This window comes from Trichechus manatus, unplaced genomic scaffold, assembly GCF_000243295.1.
Source record: "Trichechus manatus latirostris isolate Lorelei unplaced genomic scaffold, TriManLat1.0 scaffold00131, whole genome shotgun sequence".
Classification (NCBI taxonomy): Eukaryota; Metazoa; Chordata; class Mammalia; order Sirenia; family Trichechidae; genus Trichechus; species Trichechus manatus.
This window is the reverse complement of record NW_004444067.1, coordinates 1243985-1259572: the sequence shown is the minus strand read 5'-3', so window position 1 is coordinate 1259572 and position 15588 is coordinate 1243985. Positions and strand designations below refer to the sequence as shown.

The following is a 15588-nucleotide window of genomic DNA, read 5'->3' as shown; positions in this document are numbered from 1 at the left end:
ATGTACTCTTATTTACTCATCCCTGCCCCTGTCCCCCTCCCTCGGAACCCCGGACAACCACTGATTGTTTCACTCTCTCTGGGTTTTCCTTTTCTAGGACATTATATAGTTGGAATCATACAGTATGTAGCGTTTTCAGACTGGCTTCTTTGTCTTGGCACTGTGCACTTAAGATTTCTCCATGTCTTTTCCTGGCTTGATAGCTCATTTCTTTCTGTCACTGAATAATATTCCATTGTATGGATGTAACAGGTCTGTTTATCATTCACCTATCAAAGGACCTCCTGGTTGCTTATGACTTTTGGCAATTAATTATGAATAAAGCTGCTATAAGTATTATTTCCAAAACTTTTTCATCACTTCAAACAGAAACCCTGTACCCATTAAACAGTAATTTAATTTCCTCTTCCCCACCCCTGGCAACCACCAGTCTGCTTTCTGTCTATGGATTTGCATTTTCTAGGTGGTTCATATAAGTGGAATCATACAATATTTGTCCTTCCGTATGGGAATTATTTCACTTAATGTTTTCAAGGTTCAGCGTGTATTAGAATTTCATTTCTCTTCAGGGCTGAATAATATTCCATTGTATGATTATATTACATTTTCCTTATCCATTCATCTTTTGATAAGTGAAGTTGAAGGTGCAAAAATTCAGCAAACATCTTTTGAGCATATACTATGGTTGTGGTACTTTCTAGAGATAGAAATGGGTAAAATATAGCCATGTTCTGGGGGCAGTGCAAGAGTTGTCAGTGGAGAATTTGGAGGACAGAGTGGGACTTTGAACTAGGCCTAGATGAATAAGAAATTTTAATTGCCATTCTAATGTATTAAATCTTTCATATAATCTTGTCATTGCAGATTATAACAACATAGGAAAATTCTTGAATAGAATTTTGGGCATGGAGGTACATCAGCAGAATGCCTTGTTTCAGTATTTTGCGGATACACTTACTGCAGTTGTTCAGAATGCCAAAAAAAATGGAAGATACGATATGGGAATCTTAGGTAAGCGGAGGAAATAAAAATGTCGTGTGTTCCTAATAAAAATGATTGTTTTTTACATTTACGTGTTGCTTTTTCTTGTTGAAGATCTTGGTTCTGGAGATGAGAAAGTGAGGAAAAGTGATGTTAAGAAGTTTCTGACTCCAGGGTATTCAACATCTGGCCACGTAGAGTTATACACGGTAGGTTTGGAAAACTTATCTCCCTTCAGCTATACTGTCTTTCTGTGAGATGCACACAATGTAATCTATTTCTTTTACAGATTAGTGTAGAGAGGGGGATGTCCTGGGAGGAAGCTACCAAGATTTGGGCTGAGCTGACAGGACCGGATGATGGCTTTTACTTGTCATTGCAAGTACGACTTGTTTTCTTCAAGTGTAGCCTGTTTGTGCATGTGATGCTTTTCCATGTCCCACATGGGAATCCACCTTTTTGCTTTGTGCCTGTTTTCCAACTATGTTTCATTTTCTGTACTTCGATAATCGAATAATTGTAGGTTTATTAATTTACATAAATTGTTACTTAATATATTGTGGGGCATTATTAGATGCGTGCAAGTTTAGAATTGTTATATAGCAAAACCAAACCAGTTGAGTCTTTTCCTACTCCAGGTGATCCTACACGACAGAGTAGAACTGCCCCATAGGGTTTCCAAGGAGCAGCTGGTGGAGTCAAACTGCCAACCTTTTGGTTAGCAGCCAAACGTTTAAAGCACTGTGCCACCAGGGCTCCCAGCTGTTACGTAAACTTCCCAAATGGAGCCTTTTTTCATAATAAACAGGTCTTTAGTCTTAAAATCTTGTCGGTCGGTTATTAGTGTAACTGCGTTTGTCTGGTTTGCCTGTGACCAGAACTCAGAAGGGGAAAGAGTGTGCGGGGGTTTCAGTTGGTCTGCACAGGGTAAAGGCTGTTGTTCTGCATTTGAAATTATTGCCAGTATTTAAGCACTGGTAGATCTTTATAATTTATTTTACTTCTTGTTGTTGAGAATATACACAGCAAAACATACACAATTCAGCAGTATCTACACGTACAATTCAGTGACGTTGGTTACATTCTTCGAGTTGTGCAACCATTCTCACCCGCCTGCACTGGTGGATTTTGATGAAAGTCCTCATTGCGAGCTTCCCTTGAGTAGCAGGATGTGGTAACACTGGTCTTTTATTTCTTCAAGGTCACATGGGCTGGGTGTGAGGAGTGGTGGTTCAGGGGGCACATCGCTCCATTAAGATGCAGCCGTTAGCCTTTGGTCCACCATAACTTGAAGCAAATGTGGCCTAGCAATGTGTTTAACATTGGGATAGCCATCAGAATCACTTTTATCTTCCACTGTAGTGTGAGGATTTATTTTAAAATCAGTCAGCCTGACACTCTCAGGACAGATCGCAACTTGTTACATCCTTTGAACACCATGCTCCTTAACAGAAGTGTAATCAGCTGAGTGAATATTCCACATCGACTGGCAAGAATTTAAAATGAAATCTTCACTCTGTTCTGTGACTTGCGCAGTAATCATAAGAACAGTGTGTTAGATCATTTGAAACAAGTAAGAGACAAAGAATCTTTAATGTCCTTGAAGAGAAAAGTGTTGTCTTTTTTTGTCGTAAAAATTATCTTAATCCAAAAAGTTAGTGGCTCGGTGAACAATGATTTATTGTTTGAAGGAGCTGGGAACATAGCTTTGCTTTGAAACTTAACTTTTCCTTCAATTTTGCTCTACAGATGATTGCTTAGAAGCTGTTCACCATCCTTTAAAGGAGAAACTAATTTTCTAATCTTGTTATTTCTTGTGGGGCTTTTTACAACTCCTTTGTCTTTACAACTCCTTTCTCTTAGGGTTTCTCTCATAGGTCCAAGTTTTAAAAAATTAAAAACACATACCTAAGTTCTCTCGTTTCCCTGATGCATCCCTTCCTTGTCTGCATGCTTATCTCTCTGATTGTTCATCTGGGCATTCTGCTGCCATGGCTTTTCTGCTCATGGAGCACTCCGTCCCGTGGCCCCTCGCTTCACCCTGAAGGCCATGCTGGGAAGTGAGCACGGGTAGCACTGCAGGGCCCATGGGTTCAGAGCACTCTGGGCCGTCAGGGTCGGGGTTTCACTGTATCTTCACGAAGAATAGCCTTTGCCCCAACATGTCATCATGAATACTTTAGAACCTACAGCAGAGGTGAAGGAATTTTACTGTAAACACTTTTATTTTCACTACCTAGATTCTGCTGTTCACGTTTTATTCCACTTGCATAACACGCATACATGCAGCTGCGTGGGCTGTGATTCCAGGTACAGGGAACAGCACAAGCCCAGTGGTCTCTACTAGCCATTTGTGCTTTAAAGCATAGTCAGTCATTTTCTCCAAGACACCTTGGTCCTCAGCCTCTCTTGGCCTACCCTCAGAGGGTAGGTGTGGCCTTGTTAAACCCACTATACAAGTGGTCGTCACCCTGTCCCGCAGCTGCATGTTCGTGAACTTATTGGATAACAGTCTTTCAGATGGTGATATGTGCTGCTGATGTGATAGGACAAAAGTGAACGTCCCAAAGTGGGCACTGTCTAATTTTTTCATTTTTTATTTTTTATATACAGATAAGGAACAACAAGAAAACTGCCATCTTAGTTAAAGAAGTGAATCCTAAAAAGAAGCTTTTCTTAGTTTATAGACCAAATACTGGGAAACAGCTCAAATTAGAAATTTACTCTGATCTAAAAAAGAAATATAAGAAGGTATTTTCTCATCTGTGCCTTACATTGTATATGAGTACTTGTTTTATAATAAAACATTGAAACAATGTTTAGGAGAGCTTTACGTCTAGATAGAAAATTATTTTGCCAGTTTTCTTCTGTTTAGTTATGTTTAAAGGAAAATTGTTTTCAGAAAAGAATTTACTAAGTTTTCTTACACTTAATGTGATCACCGTTAAGAAACTATTTGAAACAGTGTAAGTGGTCAGCACAGGAAGCATCCAGTGTTAACTTCCAACGTCAGAATGTTTTAAATAAAGGGAAGTTGTACCAGACCAAAATCCCATCTGATTAACTCTATTGTGAACATACTGCTCTCTTTATATTTTGCAATGGTTTCTGTGAAACTTTAAACTGAACAGGCATCAAGGGTCAGTTTTTCTGTACAGGGATGATTTTAAATTGGCTGCCTCTGGAGAAGTTTTAGAGACTAGATTAGACAAGCGGTTTATTTAAAACAACCCCATCACAATGGAATTTTTGTCTTATCTTTACAGGTAGCCTCTGATGATGCCCTGATGCACTGGTTAGACCAGTACAATTCATCTGCAGATACTTGTACCCATGCTTATTGGTTAGTATTTCCATGTTTCCCACATATTTTCCAAGATGTAATCAAACTTTGATTTAGTCATCTAAGTATGTTCTTATAAGTAAATGACCAGAGCAGCTGTTTTTAGGGCTTGCTTCATTCAACCAGAAATACTTACTGGACCTCTGGGAACCAGGCACTGTCTAGGTAGCCCCTCTGCTCGACATTGTTTGCAGCCAGCTGTTACCTGCAGTAGAGACTCAGTTGTCACCCGTAGTGTTAAAACTTGCTTTTTTCCTTCCGTCTCTCCCTTCCCTCCTCACTTTCTACCTCTCCCTCTTTCTTTTCTCTCTCTTTTTTTTAGCAGCATCACTGTTGTCACCAGATCAGTTTTATTTTTAAAGCTAGGGAACTTGTAAGATGCCAGAGAGGTACGTAAAGTAGCTTCACAGCCCCAGAAACCTTCATGTTGTCAAGTCTTGGAACTGATCCTCCTGTGGTACACGGGTAACGAGAGGTGTAGTCTTTCAAGTCATTAGATAATCCCCCTTGTGATGTCCATTTCAGGACCTGCTAGAGAGCATTTTAACAATGTGCAGATCTGAATTCACTCTTGAATGTTTTCTCACCCATTCAGGAGGTGATGTTCTTGGGGTATCTGACCTACTTTGTGAAAAGAGTTATAGGATATAAATGGATTTTACGCAGGTAGATTTGTTTGGTCTCAGCAGTGTTTCTTATTTGTTTTCGTTTTTAGAGTAAATTGGTGCTGTTGAAAATTAACACAGGAGAAGCCTTTAAGATTAAATATTTAAAAAGTTAGCCTGCAAAAGTCCTTTAAAACATTTGCTTTGAGTTTTAGCAAGAAAAGTGCATGTAAATTGTGTGTTTTAAATTTATCTTTAATTAGTACTGGAAGGACATTTTTATTGATGATTTGTGAAAATAATTTTAACCATAAATACTGGTATATTAGTATATTGATATGTTAGACCTTCTTAGTTCTTTTTAATTTTCAAATGGTCTCATTTTTGTTTGTTTGCCAGGGTCTTTCCCGCTAATCTGGTTAAAGAACAGTACACCGATGGTTTAATAATTTAAAAGTAGGCAGGATCATTTTATAAGCTAGTGTTAGTACAGTAAGATAATGAATATTAAAAGGGCTAAAATGCTTAAATGGATAACAAAACTAGTAGATCAGCCCTTTGACGGGGAATCAGACCCCAGCAGTAACTATGGTTTTAAAAATCAGTAGTCATACCTTAAATTGGAAAGGATAATCCAATATGCCAAAAGGATTCTAATCTAAAAAACAGTCACTTAATAAAGGCAGAGGGTGCTAGAATATTTTCTGTTTGAAATTTGGATAGACTTTGTGAACTTACTATGAACGTGTGTGTGTATATACACACCTCACCCCCACTCCCTTGTCGGTTCTAGGCGTGGCAATTGCAAAAAAGCAAGCTTGGGATTAGTTTGTGAAATAGGCCTTCGCTGCCGCACATACTATGTCTTATGTGGTTCCGTCCTGAGCGTCTGGACAAAAGTCGAAGGTGTTCTAGCATCTGTCAGTGGCACAAACGTGAAAATGCAGATAGTTCGGCTAAGAACAGAGGACGGACAGCGGATTGTAGGTGAGTCTGATTTTTGTTTTGGTTTGAGTTGTGGGGAAAATTCAGATCCTGCTTCTTTCTCATTTTGCCTCTAATGTCTTAGAATCTTAGCATTTCTTCCAGCAGTGGGTGTGGAGCTTCAAAGGTTCTTACTGAAGTTACGCCATGGTCATTTATTTTCTGCAGCTCTCGGTTACTCTTGTTCTCCCTGTCCTCACTGTTGCCACACACGCAGGTTCCCTGGAGTGAAGACTTGCCCAGGATGCTCCCAAGTCTGTCATTGTATGTCCTTTGAGTCAGACTGCGACTGTGCACATCCGAGCCGCCGTGCACAGAGGGTGGTTTGGAGTCATGCAGGGCAATGGCAGACCAGGCTGGCTGCTCGACAGCAGGCTTCCCAGGAACCAGCTGTTGGTCTGTGTTTCATTTGCATGACTTCCTCTGCAGATGGGCAGCCTGTGGGACCAGGCCGGTCCATGAAAATTGTGCTTGGCACCAAGTGTTTCTGATTGCGTGTTTTCATTTGAATTAGCTGCCAACATCTAAAAAATACAAGAAGTTCGTATAGAAGTCTGGATTTCCAGCTTCTTTCAGAAAAACAGCTTATCTGGAACACGGGGCCCATTTCCCACATGGCAGGAGTTGACAGCTCCTTACCCAGGGCGTGTACGCTCTTCAGTTTGCCTGTATCTTCACTGTGCCCACTTAGAAGCCACCTGCCTCAGTAAGCGTTTCAATTTGCAGCTCTTTTGGGTGTGTTAGTATGTGGAGAAGCAGGTGATATTTGCACATCTTTGTGGGGCTGCAAAGATAGTATATACTCATTGGTAGAAAGGTCTTGTACTTCACCTTTTAGTTCCTCCACCAAGAAGGTGGTATTACACATACATAGATGCATATACTTGCTTGTTTTTGAGAAACATCAAAGAATCAGATTACTTCTGAATGGGCCATCTTGTTTCTTATTATGCATTTAATCTTTGTGTGGAGTTCTTGTTTGCTGTGCTTATTACTGTTATGCCTGGTTTGAGATCCACTGTGAAGCTGTAAGATGCAGTGTGGTCTCTCCTGGATGCAACTTTACACGTTGTTCTTATTAACTACAGGTTTGATCATTCCAGCCAATTGCGTGTCTCCTCTCGTAAACCTCTTGTCCACTTCAGACCAGTCTCAGCAGCTTGCTGTCCAGCGGAAACAGCTATGGCAGCAGCATCACCCACAGAGCATCACCAACTTGAGCAACGCATAAAGGGCAGACAGGTTTCAACATGGATGTGTCTGGAATGCTGTTGAAGCATATCATTTGCATAAAAATCAGGGACAGTTTCCAAAGAATTATATATTTTTTTTCAGTTGTGCTCTCTCTCTCTCTAGTTAAATTTTTTTGGGAATAAGGACAAGCCTGGAATAGATAGCAGAGCTGAAAATCAGCGGTGCCTATGGTGGTACATCTGTCTTTCCTTTTGCTTTTCCTGTGGTACTTCCCGTTTGCTTTTCCTTTGGGTCAGCAGAGGGGTGTGTGCGTGCGTGCGTGTTAGTCCATTTGTTTGTGAGTTTGTCTAAGGCTACAAGCCACAATTGGTTTAAGATGCTTGGAACTTCCCAAACTGGCTTTACTTTTATGTTCCTCAGTGCTCAGGGTTAACACCGTACATCCATGCCATTGCTGGGGCTTCTCCCAGATGCATGTATTTTGAGTCTATAAATATAGAGAATATATATGGTTTCTTTCCCCAACTTCTTAGACAGTAGGCTTATTATAGCATGAAATGAAAGGTTGCATATCATGCGTTCAGGTTCTTTTCTAGTTTTTGTTCTGACACTGCATGTCTTTGAAAGCATGCGTAAACAACATTAACCAGAAGTCACGTAACAGAGAGAAACACATTTGTAGATGTACAGCATTGGTTATTGCATTTTTATAGTGTTTATACCTGGGTATTGCTTCTGACCTGCGAGCTCCTCCCGCTTCCCTTCTTCCCCTGGTTTTCTCAAGATGTTGAGTACATACCTTTTTGTGTGTGCGTGCGTGTATGATAGAACTCTGAACAGTTCTTTTAATGTATTTGATAGTATTTCTAAAGTGTGCTGCAGAAATGGCTACAAGCCTGTTTTTTTTGTCCCTTAAAATTACATTTTCCTTAACTTAAAGATAGTTTTAGAAAGAAGTACAAATTGGCTTCCATCTTGCAAACAGTCTTTTTTTCCTTCATTCTCTCAATTTGCTCTGTCACTCATGAAAGGAAACCTTACTTGAGCTGTAAACTAGACAACGAGGAAACACTTGAGGCTTCTGCTGTACGTCTTTCTTTGTGTTGGTATTGTCGTTACTCAGTAACTCGAACGTTGTTTGTTGTGTTGTAAGACATTGTAGAGTTTATCTCAAGCTGTTCAAAATGGTAATGTACAAATGTGAATAGACACTTATCTATAATATGGGTAAGTTTGGTTTCGCCTATAATAGATGTTTATAAACAAGTTGAGGGGACAGTTGATCTTTTTGTTTCTTTTTATTATTATTATTATTTTTTTGCTTGCACAGGTTGCACTATTGAAAAATTGAGATTGTATAATAAACCTGGTCAAAAGCTGCAAGATACCAAAATCTTGTAGATGTCAAATAAAAAGTTATTATGCTAACAAGAAGTGGACTCTTGCTTAGGCCCTCACCACCCTCAGCAGCAGTCAGTGGGGATCTGCAGGGCTTGCGTGTTGCCTCAGCAGTCCAGGTAGCCTTAAATTGTGGCTTCGCACCTACCCCTAAAAGTTGAGATGGTGTTGAGGAAGGGGTGAAGTGATAGACTTTTGAATGTTTTTCCGGTTGAGTTGTTCTCGTGTGTTGCTTTTTAAATGCCCCAGAACCGGACGAGTGTTGTAGGCTCCATGGCAGGAACCTGGTGGAATGCTCGGGCTGTCGTTCTCTTCCTCTGAGCCTGAGTTTGCTTACGTCAAGCTTACCATAAGTTTTCTTCTGGATTTATTTATTTTTGGTGCCTAAAAGATAATTGAGAAACAGTTTCTGTTCTTTGGCACATTTTGCCCAGTGGATGCAACTCCCACCTCAGTCCAGTCCATGTGTCTCAGGCAGTGATCCGTATGAATATCAGGCAGTGATCCGTATGAATATCAGCCAGCGGCCAAGAGCAGAAATGCCCCTTTCAGCTCAGCAGGACCTCCCAGTTAGTGCTCCTGTTGTTAACTGTTAGCCCAGCTGGCTTCCATCAGCGTACTAAGGTGAAAGGGACCTGGGGAAGGGAAACGTAAGGGACCTGCCCCGTCCAGTGGGAAGAATGGCAGGGCTGGGCAATGCACTCTCCTAGGCTGTTGGCCCACCTTCCCCGTCGTGGGGGCAGGATCTTCTTAGCAGATTATGGGGGGTTTTGGTAGTGGATTTGTTTGTTAATGTTTTTTTTTTTTTTAAGCTAAGCAGCATCAGTAAGAGGGATCTTTAGCCTGCGGTTAATTAGCTTTCACAGCTGATGGAATATTTACTCTTAGAATAGCCATCTTGATGCAGAGGGGCATGTGGGTGTTCTGTTCTTTCTAAAACAGATTGAAATAATAAGGTCCAGAATGGCCTCAGAAACTCCCTCAACGTAGGCCTCAAAAACGCAGCCAGTATAAACGGGTGGGCAGCGGAGGTGCGGCAGGTCCAGGCCCTGGTGGCGTGTGGCACCTACCTGAGCACCAGACCCTAGTGCCCGCCGTCCCCCTTCTGAGGCGCACGTGACCGTCACACTGTGCCCGTCGTATAAGTCACAAGTTCAGGTTGGCCAACGTGGGAGAAAGCCGCAGCATCCGAGGTCTTCCTTGTTCAGAGACTCCGGTCTTAACAACAGCTCACTTGTATAAAGTCAGTCCATTTACGTCAGGACGTAAATGCCATGACTGAACCCAGGGGCCTTGTTTAACCTGTTGAGAGTCCAGTTGGCCTCTGCAATGCCTTTTTTCCCATTTTAGCAATACAGCTCTGAGCACGAAGATGTGATTATAAATCATGTTGGTGTTTTCAGAGTTCACAGTGTCGATTGTACTGAGAACCACTTCCAGAGTCCAGAGCTGCTCAGATGTTCTCTCTTGGGGAGTTTGCCTTCCCCTCATCTAGCCACCTCCATACCGCAGGGTCTCTGTATTTGCAGTTCAGTAGATAATCCAGATGTGCTGTCAACAGTAAGTATTCATAGAAGTATTAAAGTCTTTCTTAAACTCAGCTTCATCAAAAGGTAGAAAAGTTAACAGTTTTCCATTTTTGCTGCTAAATTGCAGATACACTTTTCAGTATCTTTCTTTACATGTATATATAAATTAGTAAGACCTGCAGCCAAAGCAATGTAGTAGTGCGTGATGTACATATATGTTTGTTCTAACGCAGCTGATTTAGCACTTCAGAACCCTTTTTGAGTTGCAGCAATAACCCTTTTCATTTTACTTGGCTTCATCTTAGAGGTTAAATGTTCTAGATTGCCCAGCTCCAGGGGAATTGTAGACATTTTAGAGGGACAGTTTTCTGGCTGTAGTTAAACGCCCGCTTGGGCACTCATTTGCCAGTCTCGGTGTGATGTTGTTAGAACAACTTCTGACAGGCAGGAGCGGAAAGGGCACCATGTACGGTTGTGTAATATGAAGGACCCTGTCCCTTATCCTGCTACTTTCCAGTTTAGCACGAGGGGGCAAACCAGTAGATGAGAACTGATGGCTGCTTCTGGATTTAGGAAGGTAAGGGCAGAGAGAGGAAGAGCTTTCCCCCTTGGGTCCTTTTCTTGATAAGAGATGCAGAGGAGGGCCCCTACCCCAGTACTCTCATTTAAAAAATGTCCCTGAGCACTACGTGGTAATGTCTGAGAATGGTGCTGCATGAGTCTTCACTAAGCTGGGACCCGGCCAGGGGCTGCTTGGGTAGTGCAGGCTCCCCAGTGGCAGAGGTCCCGCTCTGCTGAGGATCATTTGTCGGCTACCCTTCCTTGTCTCTGCTCTCCCCAGCTAACCCCGCACCTGTGCACACGCACGTACGCATGTTTTGCTGCTGAAATACCGCGAGCATTCCGTGTGGTGGCCACAGCCGAGAGCAAAAGGTTCTCACTGGATGCCAGTTGTCTCATAAATGTAGCATCGTGTTAAGGGCCCGTAAGTGAAGGAAACTCACCTACATACCTGCAACTCAAGCCAGCTAGCAATTTTTTTTTCTGAGTACTTGAGGGGAAATCCCAAACCCTCCCTCTAATGTTATGCTGTACTTATATATATGTACATAGGTGTGTATAGAGAGAAACGGTGAGTTCTTTTGAATTCTGAATGTAAATACTTCTTGTACATTGAGACCCTACCTGCTTGTTCTTCCCATCTGGCCTCCTTCCCTCAACCCTATTTATGCTGTTCTCGACTTACTGTACACAGCATCCCTTTAATGTAGAAAAGGTCTGCGAACCTCCTTAGTTGAATGTGTTCATCTGTTTTAGAGTTGAGTTTTGCATCTTTACTATGGAACTTGTATGTTTTGTGTTAATACTTTTCAGCATGCCTGATTTGTGTTCTGCATTTTTATTACAGATTTTTACTGTGTGCAATGCATTGTATTGGGGGGAAATGTACTTGAGTGCAATTCTGTTACTGTCATTCTATGACTAGTTATGCTCATTTATGTTGCTCCTTAGAAGCTATGAGCCTGATGTTTTCAGATTTTCTAAAAAAATTCTTCCCTAGATTTCCTTTAAGCTCCTCTAACTTCTTCAGTGCATTTGGGATCAAACTTTAGCTCTTCAGTAAACCCGACTTGCTCCTACATTTGGAGTTTGTAAGGCCTGTCCCAGACCCCTCCTGCGTGGCTCGCCACCCAGTAGGAGCATCTCTCAGACTTGAAGCAGTGATGGATGGCCTGCTGCCACCTCAAGCCCCGATGTTCCTTTAAAGAGCTGGCCCTGTGCTGTTAACCTACAAATAACCAGAAATTAACTCTGCAGTGAGTGCAAGTAATTGTTTCTGCTGTAACCTGTTGGAAGGGTATTAATAGCAGGGCGGAGAGACAGGCCTGGTGCAGGCTGGTGTCCTCACTGACAGTGAGGGGAGAGAATGTACATTAAGGAGCAGTCTTACTCCCAACACAGCTGCAGCGGAGGCTCGATTCTGCTCTGGAGGGCGAGATCGTGAACCCAGCGAGGCCTGTCCAGGAGGCTTCCCTGAGCTATTTGCCCACCAGTGTGTCAATGGGTTGGTCTTGGCTTGGTCAGCCCTAAACCCACAAGCTGAGCTGATTGAGGCACACTGCCCCCTCCCCGCCTCTCAGTTGTAAGGTTTGTATTGGCAGCAGGGAAGACCCAGCAGTGGCTCATGAAAATGGTAGTAGTGCTCACCCCAGAGGCAACGCTTGGTTTTTATTTCCAGATTTTTGCACTTTTAAGAAAATAATCCATCTGTAACTCCAAGGAAAGATTGTGGTGAGCATTTCTTGGCCCTTTTATTCATGTGCACGTTTCATTCATTACTGTTCAGCGGGGTAGGCTTGTTAGTTGAAATTTAAACATTATCTGTATTCAGATAAATCTTGAGAACTTAATTTGTCATAAATTGGGACTGGTCACAGAGTGCCTCCCGTGTGAAGCCCCTTTCCAACATGCCTTGTCTTGCTCTCTGGTGCTTTTGGTGCCTGTGGGGTGGTTGGCCTGCGTGGCTGTCGATAGGGCACTCGGCTGCAGCAGTGTGGCAAGGCAAGGCTAACCTAAGACACCCTGCTGGTGCAGAGTCGGCAGGGGAGGCAGCAGCCGGGGGCAGAGGACCAGCCCGGGCCCTTCGGGAGACTGCCCAGGCCTTTTTTCTTGCTGGTGCTGTGACCCAGCTCCCTTCCTGGAGGCCCACTCCTGTCTGGAGCAAACATTTCTGGCCAGTGTACCTAAGGGACTTTCTTGCTATGACAGTATTTGTGGCACTGAAGAGGATAAAGAAGCTTGAGCCTTCTTTCTGACTCCCACTTCACGGGGCGGAGAGAGCTTTTTTTTCTGCATAGCACGTGGCAGTCTCGCCGCTACCAGAAAACATCGTCCTGTTCATGGTTTATACTGAATTTGCAAACTACTGATATTATTTTTCAATAACCACTTGTATCTACCATCAGCCATGAGAAGCAGGAGAGGTGCGCTGTGTCTCTGCAATAAAACTTTTGCCAGGTTCTACCTCCGCTGAGCAAAGAATACTTTCTTACCTAGGCTTCCATCTCCCCCGTCCCAGTCCAACATGGTGCATCTTGCAACACACGTGATGGACTCCAAAGACAATTTGAAACAAAGGTGGATGTAAACTCTTTGAGTTTGTCTTTTCGTTGTTGTTTTGTTGTTTAAGCCTCCCCCTTTCTGCGGCTTCTCTGTTTGGAGTCCGCCAGCCGTAGGAAGGGCACGCACTGTTCTGAAGATGCTGCACTGCTTCCTCCAGCCTCTCCGTGGCGGTCCAGCGCCACGTGTCCAGAGTGACCATCCCCACCATTTTGATGTCTAACTTGAAAAACGGGGTGTCCTGCAGTAGACACGTATTGGCTGTATTCAGCAGGGTTTATCCTTGCTTGTCAAAGCGATCAACCACGAGGCGTAACAGATCCTGTATTTAGTTTTTTTGTTGTTGTGTTTTGTTTTTTCTTTTGTAAGATTCTTAAATAAATTAAACCTGCTAACATGCGTATCTTGTGGTGATTTCTTTGTCCGAGTCGGAGCATCCGTTTGAGCGGGGTCAGGGCCGCCTCGCCCATTGAGAGGGGCTGCTTTCCAGGGGGCGGCCTGTTTGTTGGCATCGTGTTTAAGATGAACTGTAGAGCACATCTCCTGATGCAGAGGAGATGGAGCCCGACTCATTCTGTGCCAGGACACGGCCTTGCCACCACCACACACACCTCTGTCCAGTTTCACTTAGCACTGTAAGCCTGGGCTGCAGCCCTGGCACTTATCTGGCCTTGGTCCTGAGACTTGTCACTGAGTTCCTTCCGTAAAAGATGCCACGAAATAGCCAAGGGGCCCTAGGGAAGAGGTGGTCTGTGGCATCCTTAGCCAGGGGTTGGGGGACTTGGGATACAGGGCTCCCTGTGTATAGTTCCCTCCCAGGGATGGGCGTGGCTCGCAGCAACCATCCCATCCTGTCTGTTAGCCCAGGACAGGAGTGCCACCTCTGAAAAAGCAAAACACAGAAGCTAATGTAACGAATGACCACAGCTAATGTCCAGCACTCACTGTGTGCCAGGTGCTGTGGAGTGCTTTCTGTGTTCATTCGGTCCTCAGTCCTCCCTGTTTCAGATGAAGAAGTTACTTTGCTTACAAGCTATGAGAGGACCTTTACTTCGTCGTTTTTGCGGAATCTGTGTTTTTATTTAGTACTTACAAGCGTTTAATGCGAAACTGCAGTGTGTCAGCATTGGGCCACATGCTGTCCCCGCTAGTGATTATTCATGGGTAATTATCCTAAATGACAGAGACAGCAAACAAGATTTCTGACGGTTACGAGAATTAGGAAGAAAACGTCAGCAATGCTAAGTGCAAGAACGTGGGGCTGTGCCACCTAAGAAATGCCAGGAACCCTGGGATTCCAACCTGGGGTCAAAGCTGATGCCCAGGCCCCCAGGCAGAGCAGCCACAGGTGTGCTGGTGGATGGGAGAGAAGAGAGAGTGGACCCCGGAAGCTGCTGATGACCTCTGGTGCTTACTGATGCAGAAATACAGATTTGCCCAGAAGTCTAATCGGCTTCTTCCACTAGACTTGGGGGTCCTGTAGAAGAGTGAACAGATCACAGTCTCTGTGTGTGTTCATATCATCCATTTTGGTCCTCATAGCATCCCATGAGGTGTAAGTACTGTTACGTTTGTTTTATACAACCAAAAAAAAAACCAAACCTGTTGCCGTTGAGTTGATTCCGACCTATAGTGACGCTATAAGACAGAGTAGAACTGCCCCATAGAGTTTCCAAGGAGCGCCTGGTGGATTTGAACTGCTGAGACCTTGCTTTGCAGCCGTAGCACTTAACCACTATGCCACCAGGGTTTCCTTTTGTTTCACGGAGCACAGGAAACGAGGCCAGGGAGCTGGCCCACAGTGGGGTCAGTCTCCAAGTACACAGCCTGGGTCAGGAGTTGGTGCTGCTGCCACTGTGGTTAGCTGCCGTCGAGTTAATACTGACTCATGGCAACCCCCAAACACGCAGAGTAGGACTGCTCCGTAGCGTTTTCAAGGCTGTGACCTTCTGGAAGCAGATTGCCATGCCTTTCTTCTGAGGCATCTCGGTGGATTTGAACCACCAACCTTTTGGTTAGTAGCCCAGCGCTTAACCATGTGCATCACCAGGGACTCCTGCTGCTCACTAGGCCCCTAGAAAAATGATGGGAGGAAAACAGGGTTGGAATGTGTGTATGGTTTTCCAGACATTTAGAGTGTTGCTTGTTGGCGAGCTGTTTGAAATGCTGCAGAGAATTGTTCTGTTTGTAGCTTGAAATGCTTAATGGAATTGAATTACATTTGTAAATGGCATTAATGTTTAGGGAGATTTAGTCTGTCATATATGTGAGATAATTGTGCATTACTTGAAATGTTTGAAATTTCAATTAAAGTTATACTAAAATATGTTGTGTCAGTTGAGCTTACACAAGACTAAAAGGAAACTGGGTTTTTAGTTGTATAACCTCAAGAAGTTGAATAGAAGCCCTGGTGATGCAATGGTTAAGCACTCCG

The 15588-nt window shown here is 43.4% G+C and overlaps 1 protein-coding gene across 7 annotated transcripts in view; it reads left to right on the top strand.

Annotated features, from left to right (window-relative positions):
* Nucleotides 1-13622, top strand: part of SBNO1 (strawberry notch homolog 1) — a 49418-nt gene extending 35796 nt beyond the window's left edge. For 2 of the 7 annotated variants that reach the window (XM_023739233.1, XM_023739236.1), the window contains exons 26-32: nucleotides 865-1011; nucleotides 1096-1190; nucleotides 1271-1363; nucleotides 3595-3732; nucleotides 4248-4324; nucleotides 5723-5916; nucleotides 7002-13622. In XM_023739233.1, the coding sequence (XP_023595001.1) occupies nucleotides 865-1011; nucleotides 1096-1190; nucleotides 1271-1363; nucleotides 3595-3732; nucleotides 4248-4324; nucleotides 5723-5916; nucleotides 7002-7144 (887 nt within the window). In that variant the 3' untranslated portion in view covers nucleotides 7145-13622. The remainder of the gene's footprint in view (nucleotides 1-864; nucleotides 1012-1095; nucleotides 1191-1270; nucleotides 1364-3594; nucleotides 3733-4247; nucleotides 4325-5722; nucleotides 5917-7001) is intronic. The other 5 variants (XM_023739231.1, XM_023739232.1, XM_004384986.1 and 2 more) reach the window with 4 other exon arrangements.
* Nucleotides 13623-15588: the final 1966 nt, after the last annotated feature.